Below are 25,087 nucleotides of genomic sequence, written 5' to 3'. Positions count from 1 at the left end.
TTTGTGACTTTCATGCATGTGGAGTTGTATGACATGTTTTCTGCGGGATTACCTGGTTCTTTTTAAAGAGGTATTGAAATGTTTTGTGGCTTTGGATGGATGCCGATTTGGGTATACTGTTTCTGGATCTTTGGGAAAGTAGTCAAGCGGGTAAATTATTAAATATTCACATTATATGCATACTTCATTATCACTAGATTTCAGTCTCAGTCGTTGCTTTATTAATGTTATTGACCTTTTGGCAGGATTCTTGGCTAAATGTGGTCTTTTTGGGTCCCTTTGTTGCTAACTGTGGACATGAATGGTTTTTAAAACTAAAACAAATAAAATCTTTTCAGTTGCAACAGGCAATCTGCAATTGCTTGCACTCAATATGCATTACCACCCTTGTTTTCTTCACGGGCTTAGATGAAATTGGTTCCGTTTTCTCTGATTGTGGCTCATTTTGTGGATGATCTTGATGAGTTGAGCAACTGCAATCCATTGTTTTTATTTGCTATCGCTCTTTTTGGTGGAAGATTGCTCTCATCAAACGAGTTACCTGCGGCATGTGTGATGCTTAGTTTGCAGTGATCTGGTTGGTCTCACTAAAAAACGGTTGTCAAACCCGAGCTTGGTCCTAAATTTCCATTCTCTTCCACCACATGGTTGGGCTCCCTAGTATCAGATTTGAGATTGCCGCCATAGTAAATGTCCGCCCTATTCGTCTATCATGGTGTGTTACTAATCAGTTTCTGTTGTCATCATAATATTTGCTTAGTTCCTTTTAACCTGAATTTCATTTCTTCTGTTTATCATGCCCAGTGGTAGATTTGATTATTTCAATACTTATATTTTGATTTGATTTTAGAGCATGAGCATAGAACAAACTGAATATATGTGCTCAAGTACCCTCTTATCTTCTTCATAAAGTGTGTATACTATGTAGGGTGTAGCTATTTATTTGTCTGGAAGGGTGTAGCATAGCATTTAGGTGGGTGAAATCGTTAGGATTTGTGAATGCACCTTTATTTGTGCACTAGAGGATTGTCCACTTAATCACCACTTCAAAAAGCTCTATCCTTATTTAAGCTTCAAAATGTGATATATCAATTTAATGGCTGATGCAACTATATTTTATGCACTAGAGATGTAGTCTAAATTTGTTTGGTTGGGTTTTATTTATTTATTTATTTGCTGACCTTAGTTTGTTGAAATATCTTCTTTTGTTAGAAATTAGAATACTTGTTTGATCAAGAGGTTAGTTTAATTTTCTCTCTTAATTATCACTCACGGGCTGGGCTGAACCCGTTTCAATCAAGCCCGTTATCCAGTGCAATCAAGTTTCATTAGTTTGGGATGTGACACATCTTTTTTCATGTCAACCCCGAACCAATTTAATCTGGTGATAACTGATTTGCTTTGAGTCTCTTATGATTGGGTGGATGAGACTTTTCTTTTTTAATTGTAACATAGGAGATATTGTTTTGTTCCATGGTCTTAACAAATTTCACATTTTCCGAACATATTAACCATTGATATATGTCTGTGTATAGTAGTTCATATTTTGAAAATTATACATAAAAATTAAGTGCTTTTAGCCTCTTTAAAAGCTTTAAAAATATTAATATAAAAAATATCTACGCTTCCAAAATTGTTTCAGAACACCAACGAGGCTTCATTAGAGGCATACACGAGTGCATTAGGATTACTTTAGAAGCCATTAATATGTTGGACAAGAAATCATTTGGAGGTAGTATGATTTTGAAGATAGAAATCAAGCCTTTGATATTTTAGATTGACAATATCTTATTAAAGTTCTTGTCCAATTTGGTTTTGATACATTTTTTTATGATTGGATACTTACCATTTTACACTTAACCAAACTATCAATCACATTAAATGAAAAAGTTACATAAATTTTTTCTTGCCATAGAGGAGTAAGACAAGGAGATCTTTTGTCTCCCTTGCTCTTTTACATTGTTGAAGAGACATTTAGTAGGAAGTTATCTACGTTGGTGGATTAGGGTAAGTTGACATGCATATCTGTTGGTAAGACAACCATTCCTAGCCACACTTTTTTTTACAGATGTCCTTATGATATTTTACAGAGCTACCAGGAAAAATGATCAAGTCATTAACCATTTCCTTCAAGAATATGGTTAACGTTATGTTCAACACATCATTCAAACTAAATGTAAGTTGTTCAACACATCATTCAAACTAAATGTAAGCTAGATGGTGGAGGTACTTATGAATCTAGGTTGATGCACATTGCAAATATGCCTGGATTCACCGTGGGATAAACACCATTTTATCATCTTGGAGTTCCTATATTTAAAGGCAAGCCTATAACTCATTATCTCCAATTCATATCAGATAGAGTATTGGTCAAGCTAACTACTTGGAAGGGACACCTTCTTTCTATGATAATGAGAGTTCAATTGGTCCAGTCACTCATGAAAGATACACTTCTATATACTTTTATAATTTATGAATGACGAATTAATCTTCTTAATAAACTATATTCTTGCTTAAGAAATTTTGTGCAGACAAGTTGTATAGACATTAGAAAGCTGATTACTACATCTTGAAAGATTATTTGTCCACCTTTGTCTAAAGAAGATTTTGATTTGAGAGATATTAAGACAATAAACAAAATTTATTATTTATCTCTTTTTTGAAAGTTATTGACTACGAATAATCAATGGTCTTCTATGTTTATTAGTAGATACTTTAAGCACAAAAATTAATCATACATCATATTTCTTCTTCAATATGGTCTGGCATTAAGAATTCTTTTTTCTTTCTGAAGGAACATAGTAGATGGCAGGTTGGTAAGAATATTAATTTATGGACTAATAATTAGTTGGAGTACAAAATTAAAGATTTACACATACCATTACCAGTTTTGACAAAGAATATTTCCTCCTTAATTATTTTTCATTATCAAAGTTTTGAAAATATGTACGTAATAATATGATATTTAATGGGTTTATTTATTTTCTATACACTTCAAAATTCTTCAAAACTCTAGTAATGGAGACGGATTTGGAGAGAGGAAAAACAGAGGATTCCAACTCTGTATTGAGACTCTATCTGTCTGCCATTTCTCTTCTGCTTCAAATCTAAGAGATTCTCGATTTTTCTCTCACTTCTCTCACTACAATTTCACTCTTCTAAGTTTTCATCTGACCAAACATATTCTAAAACAATTGTTCCCAATAATAGTGGATTGATTTCAAACATTAATAACTAACAAGATGTGATTTTTTTATCGAATATATGTTTGGTTTCATGCTTGGATACGTAGCATTGATTTTAAATATGTGTTTTTTTGTGTGTAAGCAATATGGAATTAATACGAGAACAAAGGGTTCTCAAAACCTGATTACACAGAAGAGCAGGAGCAAAATAAAAACCCCGCTAACAAAAAGAAATTACATACCAAATAGAGTTATGAGAGGTAAAACAAAGGCTCTTTGCTAAACTTATAAAAACTATAAATTGGGTGCGTAATTTCTCCAATAAAAGACCACTTCCATAATAAAGACTTGATATTCCAAATCACATTATCAACAACCCAACCTTCATTCCGGAAGTAGATACCGTTCCTAGTTAACCAAAAGATCCACAAAATAGCTAACCAAACCAATCCACTTTTTCCCTCTTTAACTTTCTTTTTTTTACAAAATATGTACCAATCCATAAAAATATGAAGACACTCTTCTTCCATAACCCCCACCGGTTTACCAATCCACACGGCTATTTCCCTCCACACCCCCCTCACCAAAGAACACTTGAAGAAAGAATGATCACAGCTTTCCGGATAAAAGCCACAAAAAACACACTTTAAGTTCTCTTCCGACAAAGAAATACCCCTAAAAGATAGTAAATCCTTTGTTGGGAGCCTATTTACAAAAATCCTCCAAGCAAACGCCTTAATCTTGAAAGGCACTTGAATCTTCCAAATTAACTCAAAAGCCATATCACTTCTACCCAACGGGCCAAACGGTAAACGGGAAGCAACCATTAACTCATAACAAGAAGCAACGGAAAAAATGCCTTCCACCAAACCAAACCACGAAACTTTATCATATTTGATTGTTTTTTTTAGCAAAGTTGATTATATTTGTTCAGAATTATCCAAACAAAAACAATTTTTTATTCAACTCAATTTTAAAGAGAATTAATTTTATAAAATCAATTTAATCAAAATAAATTTTTTTCAATGTAAAACCAAATACAATTAAGTTAGCCCGATGTGATTCATGATAATAAATAACGTTATGGAAATGAATGACATGAGAAAGTTTTTTGCCCTCCTCCTTCTCTCTAGAAGTGCCGGTGATCTATTGCGCAGCTATGGAATGGTGGAAAGCCAAAAGGAAAGTCTTCAGACATGTCAACACAAGATGGGATATTTTTCCTTATGGAGGGAAGCAGGTGGGAGAAGGAGAGATAATTTCATCCTTCTATTTTTCTGAATTTCCGGATAGGACTAAGGCGACAGACATTTTTAAGCTATTCAACTGTGTGGGTGATATGGCGGAGGTGGTTATCCCACCCAAAAGAAACAAGTTCGGAAAACGTTTCGGGTTTGCAAGGTTTAAAGACGTGAAGGATGAACGGCTATTAGCAGTAAAACTGGACAACATTCTTATAGACGGAAAGAAATTGCATGTTAATCAGCCGATATTTGGGAGAGATAGCAGGAGGGGAGGAAATAGAGGCCCGGTTTATAACCATGAGACTGGAGAGGGAGGAAGAGAGAAGCATCGGAGCAGAAAAACAAGAAGGGTAGAGAACAGATGGTCTTTTGCTGATATAGTCCAAGGGAGAGAAGCGATAGGTGGTAGTTCATCTGAAAGACCAGCTCTGTGTTACGATACATCCACAGAAATCAACGATAGATGGAAAAAAGCTTTTATAGGAGAGGTTATCTTCCCGGGAGAAACATACAACATTCAGACAAACATGGAGATTGAAGGGTACTTCACAATAAAAGTGCATCCGTTGGGGGCGAATTTGTGCTTGCTTGAGGAGATGGAGGAGGGGATTGTTCAGGAACTCATAGAGGAAGGAGAATGGTGGTGGAAACAGTGGTTCAAAAGCATCATTCCTTGGAAACCTAACATTGTAGATTCTGAAAGGGTTTTGTGGGTGAGACTATACGGAGTACCTTGCCAGGCATGGAGTACAGATTTTTTTGAAAGCGTTGCAAATTTACTGGGCAACTTCATATGTTTAGATGAAAACACAAGCTCTGCCACTAACATGGACATTGCTAGAATCATGTTAAGGGTCCCTTCAATTTCACACTTAAGGAAAATCTGGTGGTTTCCATAGATAATGAGATCTTCAATCTGGTGCTACGAGAGGACACATATGGACCGGTAAGAGGCAGGGATAAGAAGAAGGTGGAATCTACTATATTCTCAAATTCATCTTCAAACTTTGATCTGGAATCTCACAGAGGCAGTGAAGAGGGTGGTTTATATGAAGATGAGAAGGCGGAGGACAAAATTGTTTCGAAGGATAAGGATTTGCAGGGGAAGGGGGAAGGGATGGGGGATTCTTTAAAGGGCATGAACGGAGAAGGAGGATGCGATGTTAATGGGAGTGTACCCGTTAGATCTTTACCCGTTGGATCTTTACCCGTTGGTTCTTTACCCGTTGGGAACAGAGGAACACTTGGTTATCCTAGGGAGAGTACAAATCATTCCTTAAAGTCTGATAGAATAGCAGAGGGTTCTTCATTTGATAAAGCTATCTTGGCTATTTTAGAGCTTAAAAGGAAGGAGATGGCAAGTTTGAATCATGATACTACCTTTTCTTCTGATCACACGCTTTCGGTTCAACAACTCCCCAAAAACCATGATGAATATTACAAAAGGCGTGGTGGGACCCCCTCTTCTGAGGCTAACGTACCAGATTCATTGTTTAAGGTAGGCGGCGGCATCGATTCAGGAGAAGAAGCAGGTGGACCCAGTCTTAAGATTGCGTGTAGGAATAATTCTTATTTAAAAAAAAAGAAATTTCTGCATGAAGTGGGTGGGGCCAACGAAGGGGTTATAACTGGGCCAATAAAGGGGAGGATTTCTTGCAAGCGCAAAGGGTGGCCCAATTCAGGTGCAGAATTCCTTACCTTGCTCTCCAATTTTATCAGTTCCTCTTAGTTCTCGTGATATCATAGAAACTGTATCCTCCACTTCTCAGCCAGGCGACTCTGACATTATTAGATGTAACCTTAGGACTCTGTCTAATTTTGGCATTAGTTATGAGGCTAGGTTGAGCAAGGAAATGGCAAAGTTAGGGGTTGCCGCGGTTCATGGTGGGAAGGTGGTGCAAAAACAATTGTTGGAAACAGAAGAGATGCCTAGAGGAGGAACTCGAATGGAAGGTAGGAAGGGGACTCTAAATTGTTTTCAATGATAATTGGAAGTTATAACATTAGGGGGGGGAGGCAGCCTAATTAAAAGAAAAAAATAAGAGGTCTGTTATCTAAAAGTAGGATTGATTTTGTTCTTTTGCAAGAAACAAAATTGAAAGAGGTATCGGTTTCATTGGTGAGAAGCTTGTGCGGGGAGGATGACATGGATTATTCCTTTGTTAGTGCTGAGGGCCTCTATGGAGGTTTACTTTCTATTTGGAGAACCAGCTCGGTTTCGGTCTTGGCTAGCTTTCGTGGGCCGGGATTTCTTGGATCAAAGGTTTTGTGGAAAGGAGAATGTTACTATATTTTCAATGTGTATTCCGCTTGCTCTATGCCTCTAAAGCGTGCTTTATGGTCCCGGTTGATTGAATTGAAAAACAAATATAGAGATGGAGAATGGCTAATAGGTGGAGACTTTAATGTGGTGAAAAAGCGGAGTGAGCGAAATGGTAGATCGAATAGAAGTGGAAATTCTGAATGGGGAGAGTTCTCGGACTTCATAGAAGCTACGGGCCTTGAAGATGTCCCGTGCAAAGGAAAAAGAATCACTTGGTTTAGCGGGGATGGTAAATCTAAAAGTAGAATCGATCGTTTTCTCGTTTCTAATATCATTATATCAAGATGGGGGGTGGTTGGCCAAAGGATAGGGATGAGAGATATATCCGATCATTGTCCGGTGTGGTTGATGATAGACAAAGAAGATTGGGGTCCTAAACCGTTCAAGTTTAATAGCGAATGGTTTAACGATAAAAGTTTCTTTGATTTTGTTAAGAAGGAATGGGGCGAGATTATTATACATGGAAGGGGAGATTTTGTTTTAAAGGATAAATTTAGAATTATCAAAGATAGATTGCGTTGGTGGGAAAAAACGTTTTTGGCAAGATTGATTTGGAGATAGAAGATTATGTGAAGGAGTTGAACGAGGGGGATGATAGGGATTTTTGGGATGAACAATTGCACATTAACAAGGTTAAAGCTTCAAAGAACATTTGGTTTAACCTTAGACTAAAGGAGAACATGCTTATTCAAAAAAGTAGATTGAAGTGGTTAAACGATGGGGATGCTAATAGTAGATACTTCCACAATGTTGTGAAGGAAAGGAGGCGTAGGAATCACATTGGCTCGATTAATTCTAACGAAGGAGTGGTGGATTCGGTTAATGGAGTAAAGGAAGCGGTGAAGTCTCATTTTGAGAACAAGTTCAAGGAGGATTGTGTAGAGAGACCTTTGTTGGATGGGATCAATTTTAGTTCTTTGAGCGATGTTGAATCTTTATCGATTGAGGGCCCATTTACGGTTGAAGAAATTAAAGAGGCGGTTTGGTCTTGCGATGGTACAAAAAGCATGGGACCGGATGGTTTTTCTCTTCTTTTCATTAAGAAATGTTGGTCTTTCTTAAAAGAAGATGTTGTTGCTTGTTTTCATAGTTTTTTCTCCGGAGCGGTGCTATCCAAAAGTATTACTTCCTCCTTTATTGCTCTAATCCCAAAGAATGGCAATCCGTTGGGTTTAGATGACTACCGTCCTATTTGTCTTGTGGGGAGTATATACAAGATTATCTCTAAACTTATGGCTAGTAGAATTAAGAAAGTTCTCCCTTCAATCATTTCTAATTGCCAAAGTGCTTTCGTTCCGGGAAGGCAAATGATGGATGGCGTTTTAGTGGCTAATGAACTAGTTAACTTTGCTAACAAGGAAGGAAAGGAATGTCTCCTCTTTAAAGTCTATTTTGAAAAGGCCTACGACAAAGTGAGTTGGAGCTTCCTTAGATATTTGATGAGAAGGATGGGTTTTGGGAAAGTTTGGATGAGATGGATGGAGGCTATAGTTTTCACTAGCAAGATGTCGGTTATTGTTAATGGTAGCCCAACGAGAGAATTCTTGGTGGAAAGGGGTCTTCGACAAGGGGATCCTATATCTCCCTTTCTCTTTGTTATAGTGGCGGAAGGTTTAAAAGCTTTGGTTGAAAGAGCGGTCGAGAATGGAGACTTTGCGGGGTTTAATGTTAATGGTAAATGTTTCGTGGATATCCTCCAATTTGCCGACGACACTCTTTTAATTGGCGACGGGAGTTGGAACCACCTCTGGGCCATTAAATCGGTTTTAAGGAGTATTGAATTGGTATCGGGCCTTAGAATCAATTTTCACAAGAGCAAGTTGATTGGAATCAATATTAGTCCTCACTTTATGGGAGTTGCCACCAATTTCCTTAATTGCCGGGAAGAGGGAATAGATTTCAAATTTCTCGGAATCCAAATCGGGCAAAATCCTAGGAGGGCCTCTTCTTGGAAGCCTCTCGTGGATAATATTAGGAGGAGGTTGAACTCTTGGAAAGGTAGATGGCTTAGTTTTGGAGGGAGGATAACTCTTATAAAATCGGTTCTTAGTAGCTTGGCGATTTTCACCCTTTTCTTTTACAAAGCTCCTAAGAAAGTGGTTTCGGAGATTAATAAGATTCAAAGTAATTTTTTATGGGGAGGGATGGATGAGAAAAGGAAAATGCATTGGGTGAAGTGGAAGGATTTGTGTAATCCGGTGGAGAAAGGCGGGCTTGGTTTTAGGAGGCTTGACATCTTTAACAAAGCTCTCCTATTGAAGTGGAATTGGAGGATTTTCGGTGCTAATAACGAGCTATGGTATAGAATGTTAAAAGCTCGGTATGATGATGTGAATCTTAGGGTGAGTAACGATTGGGTGCAATTGAGGAAGGGTGGATCTTCGTCGGTGTGGTGGGCGGACCTTCTCTCTCTAGGGAAGGAGTTACCGGAGAATTTTTTTACTAACTATTTTCATTTTCAGGTTGGCGACGGGTACAATATATCGTTTTGGAAATCTTCATGGTTGAATGGAGGCTCTTTAAAGGATCGATATGCAAATATTTTTAAGCTCTCTTTGTTGCAAGATGTCTCTATTGGTGCAATGGGTGGTTGGCTAGATGGAATTTGGTCATGGGGAGACTTAGGTATACCTTTTTCTCATGCTTTAGATCATGCTAATGCTACTGTTTTAGGCGGATCTATGGTTGAAGGTTTTGCTACTGTCACGGCTGGACAGCCTTTGGAGGGCTCACCGGATGCAGCAGCTGGAGCATCTTTTACTCAGCATGGCGGAGGGACTGCTGTTCCGGATAATGCCGCGACACCTGCTAGTGTGGCCTATTATGCAGCAGCCCTGGGAGGCGAATTTCAAAGCTTAGCTTTGCTGTTAGCCAATGCTGGGCCGAAAATGAATAGCAAAGACTCGGCAATTTGGAAACTTCAAAAGGACGGTGTTTATTCTGTTGCTTCTTGCTACTATTTTCTTGATAGTCTTTTAGTTCCTTTTGGACCGGCTAATCGATATGATTCGGCTTTCATTGATTTATGGAAGATTGAGGCCCCTTTGAAGGTGAAGGTTTTTGGTTGGAAATGCTTCATCAACAAAGTCCCTACTAAGGATTCTCTATTGATGAAAGGTATTTTAGATTCTAACTCAAATTTGGGTTGTGCTTTTTGTTCCGAAGGTATTGAATCGCTCTTTCACTCGTTTCTATCTTGTCGGAACTCCGATATTGTTTGGAGAGAAGTGGCCGATTGGATTGGATTACCTTATAAAAGTGGTCTAGATTTCAAGGAGAGTTTTATGTATTGGAGCTCTTTTTGTCGGTCTAAGAAAGTCAAAAAAGCTAAAGCGGGAACCATTTGGATAGCCATTTTATGGAGTCTTTGGATGCGTAGGAACGACATTGTGTTTAACAATGGGTCGTGGAATTCGAGGGACGTGGTGTGGAGTTGTAAGACAATTGTTTGGAGGTGGTCTTATATTGGGAAAATTACCCATTCCAATTATATCTTCTACGAGTTTAGCAATAACCCATTGTTCTACTTAAGTTAAGTTGTAATCGGTTTGTAATTTTCTTTTTGTTTCGTTTTTTGTCGTTGTATTATCGAACGGGAGGTGGTTCTTTATAATATATTTCTTGATTTAAAAAAAAACGTTATGGAAATGACAACTAACAATTTGTTTCATTAAAAAATTCAAGAGAGTATGCATTCCACGCGAACCTCACAAGGCACAAGCCACTTTGACAATAAGAAAATCCACTAAAAGTAGCATACTCTATTAGCAAGACAAGATCAAAATCATTATCAGTTTTTTATGTCTCAGCGATCCAATAGAATAAAATAATTTGTACTGACTGTTGAGTATATATATATATATATATATATATATATATATATATATATATATATATATATATATATATATATATATATATATATATATATATATATATATATATATATATATATATATATATATATATATATATATATATATATATATATATATTAAAATTAAAATGCATAAATACATTATCAATTTTCATTTCATCACCTTCTTTAGTATATCATGGGATAACATTTCATCAATTATTCTGAAAATTTTAGGCCTCTTTGTTTCAGCTTTAAAAAAAAATGGATTTTTTCTTTTTACTTTTGAAAATAAATTTTTCAATACTATTTTTCAAAATATTACAAGTTTTTTTATATTCGTTTTTTCTAAAATGAAACACTAATTTTGACATCCTAGAACATAAACATAAATTATTGAAGATCAAAATTTAGTCAAAATCGCAATTTTTTCATAAAGTTGTATTTTAAAAATGATTTTTATGAAAATCTATTTGAAATAGCTTCAAAATTAAGTGATTTTTTAAAATTTTGATATACAAATTTTTTTCCCATAGATAAATGAAATATCTAAAATCACAATTTAAGAATAACTATTCAAACAAAATTTTCATTTGAAACTTTTATAAAAAGTTTTTTTTGTAAAACTTTTTTTCACAAAATTTGTAACACTATAAAAATTATTTTAAAAAAAATCCAAAACAAACGAGTCCTTTATCTTTGCTAAATACATTTTCAACTAAACTTTGTAACCATTATTTTTATGTAAATAGGTAAAGAATAAGTGAATTAGACTCTATACGATAATGATAAAAATCAATATATATATATATATATATATATATATATATATATATATATATATATATATATATATATATATATATGGTTCGGTTTATGTCAATTTTTAAAAATCAATCTGAAATCTAATTCTAATTTGAGCCAATTAATTTTTACAAAATGACATTCAAACATATTTAATAATTTATTTTATGGAAAACACATTCAATAATATTGTTTTTTTTTATAATTTTTTATTTTTTATCAATTTACAGTTTATATTTAGATTAGTTTCAATTTAAACACCCCCTATTAATATTGATTCAAATTTTAATTCAAGGCTCATTTACTTGAAAGAAGTTGTTAAAATCTTGACCTGATATCACAAAAAAAAAAAACTAACATAATTTGACTTAGAATAAACAAGTAAAGCTATCTTTTTTTTGTAAAAGGAAATATCTAGTAATTAACCACACTCAAAGTGAACTATATCCAACTAATTTGGTGAATCCAAAAGTAATAACCATAGCCATCCAACCACCAACCACTACTCTAAAACAAGACCATTTCAATGATGTTTTACCAAGCATTGCTCCCACCCCACCAAACACAAACAAAGCCAAACTAGCCATAACAACAACAACCACCAACCTTATTTTATAGTCCCTAACCAATGCTGCTCCTAGCAATGGAACACTAGCACCAAAAGAAAATGCAATTGCTGATGCTATAGCAGCTTGAAAAGGATTTGGTAATAGCTTTTCATCTTCATCAATAGTGTTGCTAATTATGTTCTCTCTTTTCATTTGAGCTACTATTATGTCAAGTTGAGTATAAACAGAAACAAACTCTCCAATTCCCATGCTGCATGCACCTGCAATTAGTCCTGCAAAACCAGCAAGAAGCATTGTTTTGATGTCTTCATTCACTGCTCCAACACCTAACATCAATGATGTTATTGATACCAAACCATCGTTTGCTCCTAGTAAAGCTGCTCTTAGCCATTGTGCTCTTTGAGAATAATCAATGTTGTTGTTTTCTTCACTTTCTTCAACATGGTTTGGTTTTGATTCTATGTCATTATTTTCACTTTTAGGGTTACAAGGTGAAGCCATAAAGGAAAATGAGGAAAGGGTTGCTTCTAGTTGTAATGGACACACTCTCTTCATGCTATAAACGCTTATTAATTAAGTGCTTTATTTAAACATATTTCTATAACAAAAGATAGTGTTAGAGAAAAGAGATGTATTGGAAATAGAACAGTCACAAATTAATAGAAACTCTTAAATAAAAACAAAATAAAAATAGAGAGTATAATATATGAGAAATAATGTCATTTGTATAGAGAGAATATTATCGATGTTTCATATTTTATTATATAGGCCAGCTAACAAAGATAATTATTCTATTAAATTTTTTGTATGACTTGGCTTGATGAGAACTACAAAGATCAAAATGTACATAAAATAAACATTTTAATGAAGAGTTTGATGGGTTTGAAAATATCAATCAATTATTTTTTTGACTCAATACAAGTATATAAAAGTTTAGAATTAGAATCGTATCGTGTAATTTATAAATTCGTTATTGAGCTATGAATAGCCGACTAAAGTGTTTGATTAGAAGAATAACTCATAATTTAAAACCACTTTGAAGTTTATGGTATCAATTTATAGAAGGATCAAAAGTTTAGTATCATTATATATTATTCATTCTAATTAATTATATTGTTTTGCTCCAATAAGGTGCAATTTACTTAGCTAACTAGTGATGCAATGCAACACATAGCAATTTACGGTGGAATTGTTTATATTTTTAAGTTAGAAGCATATGAGATGTAATGTAGTTTAGAGGATGGAGCCAAGTAGTAAGATATTGTTGTATTTATGCAATTTAGAAATATTGGGATGGAGACTAGCTTACCGATTATCTCTAAACATTCACTACACATCATCATTGTCCATTACTAAGCTTCTATTGATTATCTAATCTATTATACCTCTTACTTAATCGATTATTATTTTACTAAACTTCTTAAGAAAATGTGGTTAAGGGGCACTAAACCCCCTAAGGTTGTTTGGTTATATAGGAAAATAATAAAATCTTACAAAAATGACAAAATTATTTTATAATTAAAAAAATTAATCTTATCATAAAAATTTCAATAATTTAATCGTTAATCACAAGCTCTTGCCGACACTAATTGATTAGACCTAAAAAATAAGAAAACTCTTAAGTTTGATTTGCTCTCTAATTGATTAAAAAAAATTATCTATAATATAAGAAAATAAGTGGCTCTGGTTTTTACAAAATTACCCATCCTTACTTTTTGTACACCTATTAAAATTGTTGGTTTTTTGGTCTATCCACACAATTGTCTATTATATCTTAGTATTTTATTCAACTATATTATAACTTATTTTCACCATTCTTTCTCTCTCTTCACCTTTTTAGTTTTCTACCCTAATCTCTCTATACTTCATTTACTCTTTAAAAAAAAAATGATATTTATGATCCACAAAATTTTAATAAAAATTAATATAAGGGAAAAAATTATTATTGATCTAAATATTTTTGTATACAAAAATTTACTATTTATTCAGATATTTTTGTAAATGATACCTAAACATAAATAATATTTGTATCAGAAAAATTTATTATTGATCTAAATATTTTTATATAAGAAAAATAGTATTTATGATTAAAAAAAATTATTCAAAAATGGTATATAGGAAAAAATCTATTATTGATCTAAATATTTTTTATCCAAAAATTTACTATTCACTCAAATATTTTTATAAATGATATCTAAACAAAAATAATATTTGTATACGGAAAAAATTTATTATTGATTTAAATATTTTATATACGGAAAATGATATTTATGATCCAAAAAAATTTATTCAAAAATGGTATACGGGAAAAAAATCTATTATTGATCTAAATATTTTTATATACGAAAATTTACTATTGATATAGATATTTTTGTAAACATTACCTAAACATAAATAATATTTGTATACGGGAAAAATCTATAATTGATCTAAATATTTTTCTATATGAAAAATAGTGTTTATGATCCCAAAAATTTTAATTCAAAAATGATATGCGGGAAAAAATTTATTATTGATCTAAATATTTTTATATACGAACATTTACTATTGATCCAGATATATTTATAAACGATACCTAAACATAAATAATATTGTATACGGGAAAAAATCTATAATTGACCTAAATATTTTTCTATATGAAAAATAGTATTTATGATCCAAAAAAATTTAATTCAAAAATGGTATACGGGAAAAAATCTATTAATGATCTAAATATTTTTATATACAAAAATTTACTATTGATCCAGATATATTTATAAAGGATACCTAAACATAAATAATATTGTTTACGGGAAAAAGTCTATAATTGACCTAAATATTTTTCTATATGAAAAATAGTATTTATGATCCAAAAAAATTTAATTCAAAAATGGTATACGGGAAAAAATCTATTAATGATCTAAATATTTTTATATACAAAAATTTACTATTGATCCAGATATATTTATAAACGATACCTAAACATAAATAATATTGTATACGGAAAAAAATCTATAATTGACCTAAATATTTTTCTATATGAAAAATAGTATTTATAATCCAAAAAAATTTAATTCAAAAATGGTATAAGGGAAAAAATCTATTAATGATCTAAATATTTTTATATACAAAAATTTACTATTGATTCAGATATTTTAGTAAACGATACCTAAACATAAATAATATTTGTCTACGGGAAATTTTTTTTATTGATCTAAATATTTTTCTATATGAAAAATGGTACTTTTGATCCAAAAATTTTAATTCAAAAATGTTATACGGGAAAAAGTCTATTATTGATTTAAATATTTTTATATAAAAAAATTTACTATTGATTCAGATATTTTTGTAAATGATACTGAACATAAATAATATTTAAATACGGGAAAAATCTATTATTGATCTAAATATTTTTATATATAAAAAATGGAATTTATGATCCAAAAAAAATTTATTCAAAAATGATATACGGGAAAAAATCTATTATTGATCTAAATATTTTTTTATACATAAATTTACTATTCATTCAAATATTTTTATAAATGATACCTAAACAAAAATAATATTTGTATATGGAAAAAAATTATTATTGATCTAAATATTTTTATATACGAAAAATGGTATTTAGATCCATAAAAAATTTATTCAAAAATGGTATATGAGAAAAAATCTATTATTGATCTAAATATTTTTATATACAAAAAGTTACAATTTATCCAAATATTTTTGTAAATAATACCTAAACATAAATAATATTTGAATACGGGAAAAAATATATTCTTGTCTACATATTTATATATAAGAAAAATGATATTTATGATTCAAATATTTATGACCCAAGAATGATATAAGAGGAAAAAAAAATTTATTGATCTAAATATTTTGATATACGAAAAATTTATTATTGATCTAAATATTTTTTCATTTTAAATATTCTATTTAAAATAAATATATTATGTAAATAAATGCGCGTACCAGACCAGAACCCGTGCGTATGCACGGGTTTGTTACTAGTAATTGATTAAAATTCTTGTACAAATTCCAATTTATTAGAAAGTGACACGTTGCTTTCTTAATTGATCAGCACATTTAAGGGCTAGAAGCGATTGCTTAAGAGATTTGAAAATAGGTGAAGGTTTGAAAATAATTTTTTTTAGGTGTGTGGACTTAATACCTTAAAAATGTTGTTTATTTACACATTACTAATAAAAAAACAAATAAAGCAAAAAGTGCGGGAACAGACGAGCTTTCATAGTTTTAGTTTTTTTTGATGTCGATATTTAAATTTGATTTAATTTTACTCTTGTTCTATTCGGGAATCAGAAATAGATGATCGGGCTCCACGAAGAAACTGTAAGTGATTGATGATAGTTGGATAAGTTGTGATTTTGTACGGTGACTCCGATCTCCTTTAAGGTGGCGCAGAGTGAACCGGCATGGTTAACACTTCAATGCCAAAGTCAGTTCAAAATTTAAGGTGAGTATACTAAAAGTGGAGATCAAAGGTTGTGCCTTGCTCTAAGCATATGAACGGTTTGAAACTTTTGTACGGTTCGAATAACCTTATATAATGGTTCGAAAGGTTTTGGATAGGAGGATTTTGGAGGGTTTGATTTTATTTATAACACCAAAAACCCCCATAAAATTAGGAACTCAAAAATTGTATTGAAGGAGAATTTAGGAGGGTTTTGGAGGACTTACATAAATTTTTCAAATATCTTTTAGGTTGTTATAGTATTATGAAAATTAAAAATATAGTCATGATAATGACTTTTTTATCATTTTAAACAAAATTAATTTTTCAAAAAATGTCAAATATTTTTCTATATTTTTTTAAAATTTCGTTTTTGAAAACCTTCCTCTCCCCTCTGCCCCCAAACTCACAAACAAAGCCTAATAGAACTGAATTATAAACAAACAACTCTAGTCTTACCTCCAAACTTGTTTTACTTAATCTTGATCATTTGCTCTAGCTTATGTCATCTAATGCACGCGTTGAATAAACATTCAGTGATTTGATTAATCTTCGCATAACAATGTTATGTTTTTTGAAGTATGTTAGTTAAAATTTTTTTCTTGGAAGTGGTTTGTTGGTAAGTGTGTAGGGTTTCCTTATACTTTTCTGACCTGGGTTGACGATCTCGCCTCTTGTCTGACGAGATAAACTCCCACCATTTCTTTCTTGAGTCCTAAAATTTAGATTTTCTAGTTAACTGATTGTAGCGTAGCTGTTGGGTGTTTGAGTTCCTATTCAACACTTTTTTTCAGGTCTTAGTTTCCTTTTCCTCTTTTGTGGAATATTGGACTCTTTTATACTTTTTATGATAAAAATAGTATACTAAAAAGTTGCGAGAAAGTAATAATTAGGCCACCACGAGGGGAACTTTTTTAACTAAGTGCTAAGTTTTGGCTGTCTTTCTTTGTGCGCACCCCATGGCTAGCTTTCGCGTGGATACCACACTCCCTTCAATTTATTAATACACACTTTGGTTCCCACTTGTCTTGTGGCGTGCACACTCCATCATATATTATATGCAACTCTTTCTCTCAATATTTTACATTATTATATATCAAATGCTCTCGTGTTTAGGCTCCCACTATCTGGCATTCTTTTTAACACTGGCTATATCTTGGATTTCTTTTTTCATATTTATTTTTCAATTTCCTTAACAAAAATATTCTATTTCAATTTGTTACCTTGAGTATTTATTTAACATAAAATTAGTTGATCATAAAACAGTGTACTTGGTCTTCATGGAATAAATTCAAACGAATTAATTATTTGTTCATAGTTGTTTTTACTGTTAAAACACTTGCTTCTGTAGCTCACTATTTTCATTTTTCCGTTTTGTTACACAGTTAGTTACAGTTTTACTACTCAGGGAAAGTTAGTTGCAAGTAGTTAAAAAGTTTGTTATTTATATATATATATATATATATATATATATATATATATATATATATATATATATATATATATATATATATATATATCATTCATGTATTCTATGCTCATTCAATAATAAAGGAAATAGGACTTCACTTCTTTCTATTCTTCTTTTCATTCAAGCTCCATCAATAGAGTTTTAGCTTCACATTATTTATCATCGAGTTCAGTCATGAACCTATTTCAGTTTCTGAACATGGTATCAGAGTCTGGTTTGGTGTAAAATGCATTTGGTAGTATAAAATTGAGGCATGATGAATTCAGGGCCATTATCACTTATAATGACCTTGACTTTGGAATTATGTTGGGTTTGAATCATTTGGATAAAATTTATGACATTTTGCCTTGTTTCAGATTTAGTTTTCATTAGTATGATCCAAGTATATCTACTAAAATCATCTACAATAGTCAAGAAATAGGAATGGCCATGATAAGATTTGATAGCAATGGACCCCAAATGTCAAAGTGTATCATTTCAAAAAGAAGTTTGGATTTATTGAAACTAGAATGATAAAGATTTCTCTTGTGTTTGGCATAATGGCATACATCACATGTAGCATGTTTGTCTACAACAATAAAAGGTAAAACACTATGAAGGGATAACATTCTACTAGGTGAAAGATGACCTAATCTAAAATGCCATAAAACAATGTCAGGTAGGCTGCAGGCTGAGGAGTGGTAGGCAGCATGATAATCACCATGCTTATCTTTAAGAATCAAGTGATACAATCCTTTGAAGCTTTCAGCCAAACCAATCATCTGCATGGTTATAGGATCGTGAATAAAACAATGATCATGAGTAAAACTTACTTTATATTTGGATTGTTTACATAACTATGAGACTGAAATAAGATTGATAGAAAAGTCAGCAATGTAAAGAACATTATCGATGACAAAATTAGGAGAAAATTTGATAGAACCAAGATGCTTAGCTAAATAAATTTGACCATTAGGAAGTTTGACACTCATAGGCTTGATAACTTTATATGTATGAAACCATGAAAGATATGAGAAAATATGATCACTAGCTCCTGAATCAATGATCCAAGAGTATAGGGAGCAACACTTATAAGCAAATATTTGAGATTTACCTTCATTATGGAAGGATGTGTGGTTGGTGGAAGAGTAGCAGTGACATTACCTTGGCTAAGAGAAGAAGTTTGAAGAAGATTCATGTGGGTTGCGGAATCCCCTAGTTTGCTGGAAGGATGAGGGTACTTGTGAGGGAGGTGGAAAACTATACCCCTTCTTGTGGTATTGATAGCTAGGTCATATAATATGCTGAAATTGATAACTATGTCCCCTAGATGGGCTAATAAAAAATGGACTCCTAGATGAGAACATAGGATACTTATGATGGGAGAGTAATGTCAGAAGAGGCTGAGAACTAACCATGGACATAAAATCTATCCGACTCTGTGGGTGAGGACACATGGCCGACTGAGGTGCCTCAAATACTATTATCCTCGGGCGCTGACAATGGGTCTTCTTACCACTACCACTATCCTTACCCTTATCAGATCGAGGTGGCATTTTACCTATTTATAGAAAATACACATTTAATCCATATTCATTAATACAAAAACATTCAATTCGTCAACACCAAAAACATTCTCATCAATATATATTCATTAACACATTCAATACATGGTTCATTAAGTAAAATTACAAAAACACATTCTCATCAATATATATTCGTTATTCAAAATCTTCATGCTCTTCATCCATATCATTCTCATCATCTGATGTGATATTGTCCTTAGATCAAAATTCTTCATGCTCTTCATCCACATTATTTTCAACCAACAATATAGATGCATCAACTTAATTCCACTCAACCACTGTATCAGACAAACTTCTAATTTGTTTAACTGCAATCACATCATTAATTTGTTCAACTTTATCAACTTGGTAAGAAACATCTTCCACTAGATTTCCAGTTTCAATATGACCCAATGGTTTTGTTTCGATTACAACAAAACACCCTCGTTTACGTGACACAATTGAAGGATAAGGAACATAATAAACTTGCCTAACAATATGTGACATTATGAAAGAGTCCTACTCTTTCTACCTTCGGTCCATTCGAATCTCAACAATACCATATGTTTTATCTATTTTTGTTTGTGCCTCTGGCAGATAGATCGTACCAATCTCAATAAAATAAGACAACTTTATTTTCTGAGTCCAAATACTTGTATACTAACTTGTAGATATGATTAACAAAGCTATAGAAGTCGTCTTCACCACCATCTGTAACTCCTTTTACAAATACACCACTGTTTAAGGTTTTTTCCTTCAGTCAATTCTTCAGTGTGAAATTTATATCCGTTCACGAAGTATGTGTGCCATTCATTTGCGCTCTGATAGGGCCTTTAGACAAGTTTCTCAAATGGAGTATTTCTTGAGTCGGTGCAATAATGCATGACAATTTCTCCTTGAACCATGTTGGAAAATGAGCATGTATGTCACTGGATGTTGCTTGTACACCGGTGCTATGAAAATAGGAGGTGTTAAATTTCCTAAAAAGAAACACACTATAAGTTTCAAGGTAATAAGTTTTATATTCACGCTATAAAGAAAATTAAACAATTGGGGTATAGTTACTTAAGATATGGTTTAACGTAAACACAATTAATCAAGACATGAACATGTGCATATTACATTTTTTTGGGTCAACCAATGCACACACTTCTTTCTAGAGGGACGACCTAGAAGCTCGAAGACTGATAAGGTAAATTGACTTCTTTCGTTAACATTCACGATATTCCTTATGATTTTGGGAGTTAATATCAAGTGATTGAAATAGTGACTGCAAAAATGTGATGTTTCCCGATGCAAGTAATGTGCACATATTGATCCTTCAACTTTAACTTTATTTTTCACCGACCGTTTTGAATCACCCATGAACCTTTCAAACGGATACATCCACTATATTAAACAGGGCCGCCAAGATATGCTTCATATGCAAGATGCACGTGTAGATGTTCCATGGAGTCAAAAAAATCAGGCGAAAATACTTGTTCCAACTTACAGAGAATGACTGAAATATTTTGGTCCAACTTAATGATGTCATCCACTCTTATAGCTGACACATAAATATTTCTTAAAAATTGACTAATTTCAGTTAGTGGATTAAGCACATGATTGAGTAGTAAACTGAATGCAATTGGAAGTAATTGTTTCATAAAAACATGAAAATCGTGACTTTTCATACCATGCAACTCCTCAGTATTAGCGTTGACGCACTATGCTAAATTTGAAGAATAATCATCAGGCTTTATCAATTCTATAAACCGCTTTAGTTTCTTTGGTTATATACCATCAGGTTTTTTACGAATGGTTTAAAAACCCGTCGTTGTGCAATTGAGTTGTGCAATTGAGCTTGTTATATGCTGGGACTGAATGTTGGGTTGCAGGTTTTGTATATATTTTCTTCTTGTAAGGGTTGAGTACCCCTAGTACTCTATTCTTTAATGCAAGAGTTATTTATCGAAAAAAAATTGTAATTAGCCTTTTAGACACAATGATCCGAGATTATGTGGCTTGGGTCTTGACCCGAACGGAAACAATCATATTTATATTCTTCTTCCTGATATTCAAAATGTCCATATAAAATATATGAAAAATCATATTGTAAATTTATTGAGATGTAATATCTGAGACTAGGACCCACTTTTTCGCAATGAATTTTTAAATGCGTGCCAAAATTATTGCTTAATTAAAAAATTGTCGCCAACTTGGAGCTAGTGCCATCCTCACTACCTGCTCAGATTAATATTAATTTATGTAGCAATTATTATACACTATACCCAAAGTTAATTAATCATCATGTTCCCTCTCTGTCTATAAATACCTTTCATAAGAAGCATGAGTTCTCCACAAGCTCTTAATATCATAATCCAACTTCCTTTTATTTTCTATACCAAAAGCATTGCACCTTAACTTCTCCTTCATGGCCTTCCAACTTGGAGCAAGAGTTAATGGAATCACCCCAAACAGTTTGGAGATTGATATTCCTATGCATGCAAATAGAACTCTCAAAACTGATAAAGAAAGCAACAACATTGATTACTTTCAAAGAGCACAGTGGCTTAGAGCAGCCATGTTAGGAGCCAATGATGGACTAATCACTGTTGCCTCATTGATGATTGGTGTTGGAGCTATAAAAGAAGACATCAGTGTGATGCTTCTTGCAGGTTTTGCTGGTTTGGTAGCTGGTGCTTGTAGCATGGCGATCGGTGAGTTTGTGTCTGTGTATACACAATATGACATAGAGGTAGCTCAGATAAAAAGAGAAAGAGAAGCTAATGATAATAATAATGGAGTAGTTGATGATGAAAGTACTGAAAGGGAGAAATTGCCGAATCCATTTCAGGCAGCCTTGGCATCAGCACTGGCATTTTCTGTTGGTGCTGTTATGCCATTGCTAGCAGCTGCATTTATAAAGGATCATAAGGTTAGGATGGGTGTTGTTGCTGCTGTTGTTAGCATGGCACTGTTAGTGTTTGGAGGAGTTGGAGCATTGGTTGGAAAAACACCAGTGATGAGGTCTTGTGTTAGGGTTCTTATTGGTGGTTGGATGGCTATGGCCATTACTTTTGGTTTCACCAAACTCATTGGCACTACTGGACTTTGACTTTAACTAGTAAATGTTTTCAATTTTCTATTGTTCTTAATTAGTACTATTTATATGTCTGAACATGCATTGAATATTAATCAAAGTATGATCATCATTAGTATTGTTTAAATATCAACAATAAGGCCAATTGTTAACTATAAATATAACTATTAATCAACCATATTCACTATTGGGAAACATGAAACCAGAATCGCGCGATTTCTATTTATCTTATACTGATAAACATGTATTAAATACCTCTTATGACTAAAAAAAACCTCAGTTAATATTTGAATGAAGGTATTTGAATTGGACTATCTAATCTATGGCTATGAGACTATGTATGTAATTATACAAGACATGTTGCTTGGCTGAAAAGAAATAGAAACAGGAAAACGTTCATTAGGGGTAATTCAAGGATAATAATATTTAAAATATTTATTCAAAGTTCAAACACTATTTTACACTTCATCACATATTTCTTGGGACTTTCACCATTGACAGCAAGTAACATCCTTCTTTAAGGAACTTCTTAGCTAAGACCCTTCCTTTGAGGTGTTGTCCCCATATATATACCCTTGTGGACTTTGACGAGAGTGTATTTCAAAAGGTTAATGGAGATGTCTCTCCTGTATAACTTCTCCCATATGATCTAGTATGAGCTTGCATTTCTCTTGAATGAGCTGGCTTCAATGGGATCCGTTGGTAGAGTTATGGTTGATTCCTACAACTCTAGTACTTTCCATTTTAGATTATGACGTTTTCCCTCGTGTAATACTCAACACATGTGTGATCTCATACATCTTGCCCTTAGCCATGGCTACACATTTCTGCAGTGATGGGTCTTTTGCTTGTGCCTCCTTTTAACTTGGGAGACCACTAGTAGGGAATTTGTATGCATCTTAATCTTTATGTTTTAACTATCAGATTTACATTAAATACGTAAGTTTTTATTGATTTATTTCACAAGCAATTGTTAAAAAAATCTTCGATTTATTTATGAAAAGTAAGAGGACACTTGTTTGAATTTTTCTTGCATGCATTAATAAAAAACAAGTGAAAAGAGCTAGAAAACCATGAATCACCACGTGGAAAACAGACAAAAAATAAAATCATGAAGAAGAAAGGCCAGTTATGGCAAGCCTATAGACGCGCTAGGCGCAATCAAAGTCAGGTGGCATAACTAGATGCAAGTACTTCATGGTGAAGAAAGGGGTAGCGAGCTATCAAAAGGGTGATGCGCTGGGCGAGAAAAGGCAGACAAGGAAGCGTGGAAGACATGCAAGCAATGCTTGCTGAAGAAGAAAAGCTGGCTGGTCAGAGTTGGCAGGATAGGGTAGACACGTTGGGCACGAGGACTGTGCTCCCAGCGAGAGCCAATGAATTTTCTTATAAATAACAAATTCTAGTTCAATGCAAAGGGAGTTTCATTGAATTGGATGAGTACATAATTGGAGTAGGTTCACTCAAGTCTATAACAAATAAGAGAGAAAGTCTGAAGGCAGAAGCACTGCTCAAGTGATAGGAAATGTACCACTTCCAAGGTCAACTTTTCTAGAAAGACTAATTGTTACGCTACCATAAGTAAGCGTAGCTAAAATATCTATTGTTTGAATTAGATGTAATCATTATATTCATGTACTTAATAGGTAATGGAGTTCTATGTAAATCTACTCATGTTATAATATTGGCGACTCTTTAATCTTAATGTTTGTTTTAACTTTACAAGCTAAAACCTGTTTTCATGGTATGACCTAACACTGAAAGGTGTTTGTCATTACTTGATCCAAGATAATCATCTATTGAGTACTAAGCATAGACATATGTATAAGCTCAATATCCCCTTGTATTGTAGCACGATTGGTGTGGAGTCTCGCTACTTTAAAATTGTTGGAACTTAATGTTATATCCTGGTTAATAGTCAGATATACCAGCTATTGTGTAACATACTTATTTCACAGCGTAGAGACCGAAAAGAGATACAAATAAGGGTAATAGGTGGTAGTATTATAAGTTGAGTAAATGAGCCTATTACTGATCTATGGATGGCATGATAGATACGTAATGATAAAATCTGCCCATAGGAAGCATTCTTACTATTAAAACCAAAATCTCCAAATTTACTTTCTATCATTTACTTTTCAGCATCACAATAATACAAAACCTTTTCCTATTTAGAATAAAAAAACCGCTAAACTGTCTTTTCAATTAACCGCCGATCTATGGATACGATAATTGTAAAACTTAGTTTTGTTAGTAACACAATATTTCTCATCTTTGATGCTAATGTGAAACTGAAGATGATATATTCGTACTCGATCTTCCTGGTTATTATCGGTGGAGAATTCAAAATTATGGGACACATCTACTACGAGCCTAACATCTATATCGAGAATAAGGCTTAATCATAAAAATGGGTGGAAAAACTTAGTTTGATTTGAGTCAAGAGCATTTCATGATTTGAGTTAATTGAACAAGTATAGTGAAACAAGATCTCATAAAGGAAGTTACCCATTTTTCTGTGATTTGATTGTGATTCGAGTTACAGAGGTTCATGAT

General features: G+C 33.0%; 2 protein-coding genes across 2 annotated transcripts; one reads left to right on the top strand and one right to left on the bottom strand.

Annotated features, from left to right (window-relative positions):
- Positions 1-11,700: 11,700 nt before the first annotated feature.
- LOC131607752 (vacuolar iron transporter homolog 1-like) lies at positions 11,701-12,658 on the bottom strand. The gene has a single exon (XM_058879717.1). It carries the CDS (start codon positions 12,534-12,536, stop codon positions 11,844-11,846), a length of 693 nt encoding a protein of 230 aa, XP_058735700.1. The 5' UTR covers positions 12,537-12,658; the 3' UTR covers positions 11,701-11,843.
- Positions 12,659-21,782: 9,124 nt separating this feature from the next.
- On the top strand, positions 21,783-22,693 carry LOC131607753 (vacuolar iron transporter homolog 4-like). The gene has a single exon (XM_058879718.1). The coding sequence runs from the start codon at positions 21,863-21,865 to the stop codon at positions 22,544-22,546; it is 684 nt and encodes a 227-aa protein (XP_058735701.1). The 5' UTR covers positions 21,783-21,862; the 3' UTR covers positions 22,547-22,693.
- Positions 22,694-25,087: the final 2,394 nt, after the last annotated feature.

This window comes from Vicia villosa, linkage group LG5, assembly GCF_029867415.1.
Source record: "Vicia villosa cultivar HV-30 ecotype Madison, WI linkage group LG5, Vvil1.0, whole genome shotgun sequence".
Lineage (NCBI taxonomy): Eukaryota > Viridiplantae > Streptophyta > Magnoliopsida > Fabales > Fabaceae > Vicia > Vicia villosa.
This window is presented reverse-complemented; position numbering and strand designations above follow the sequence as displayed.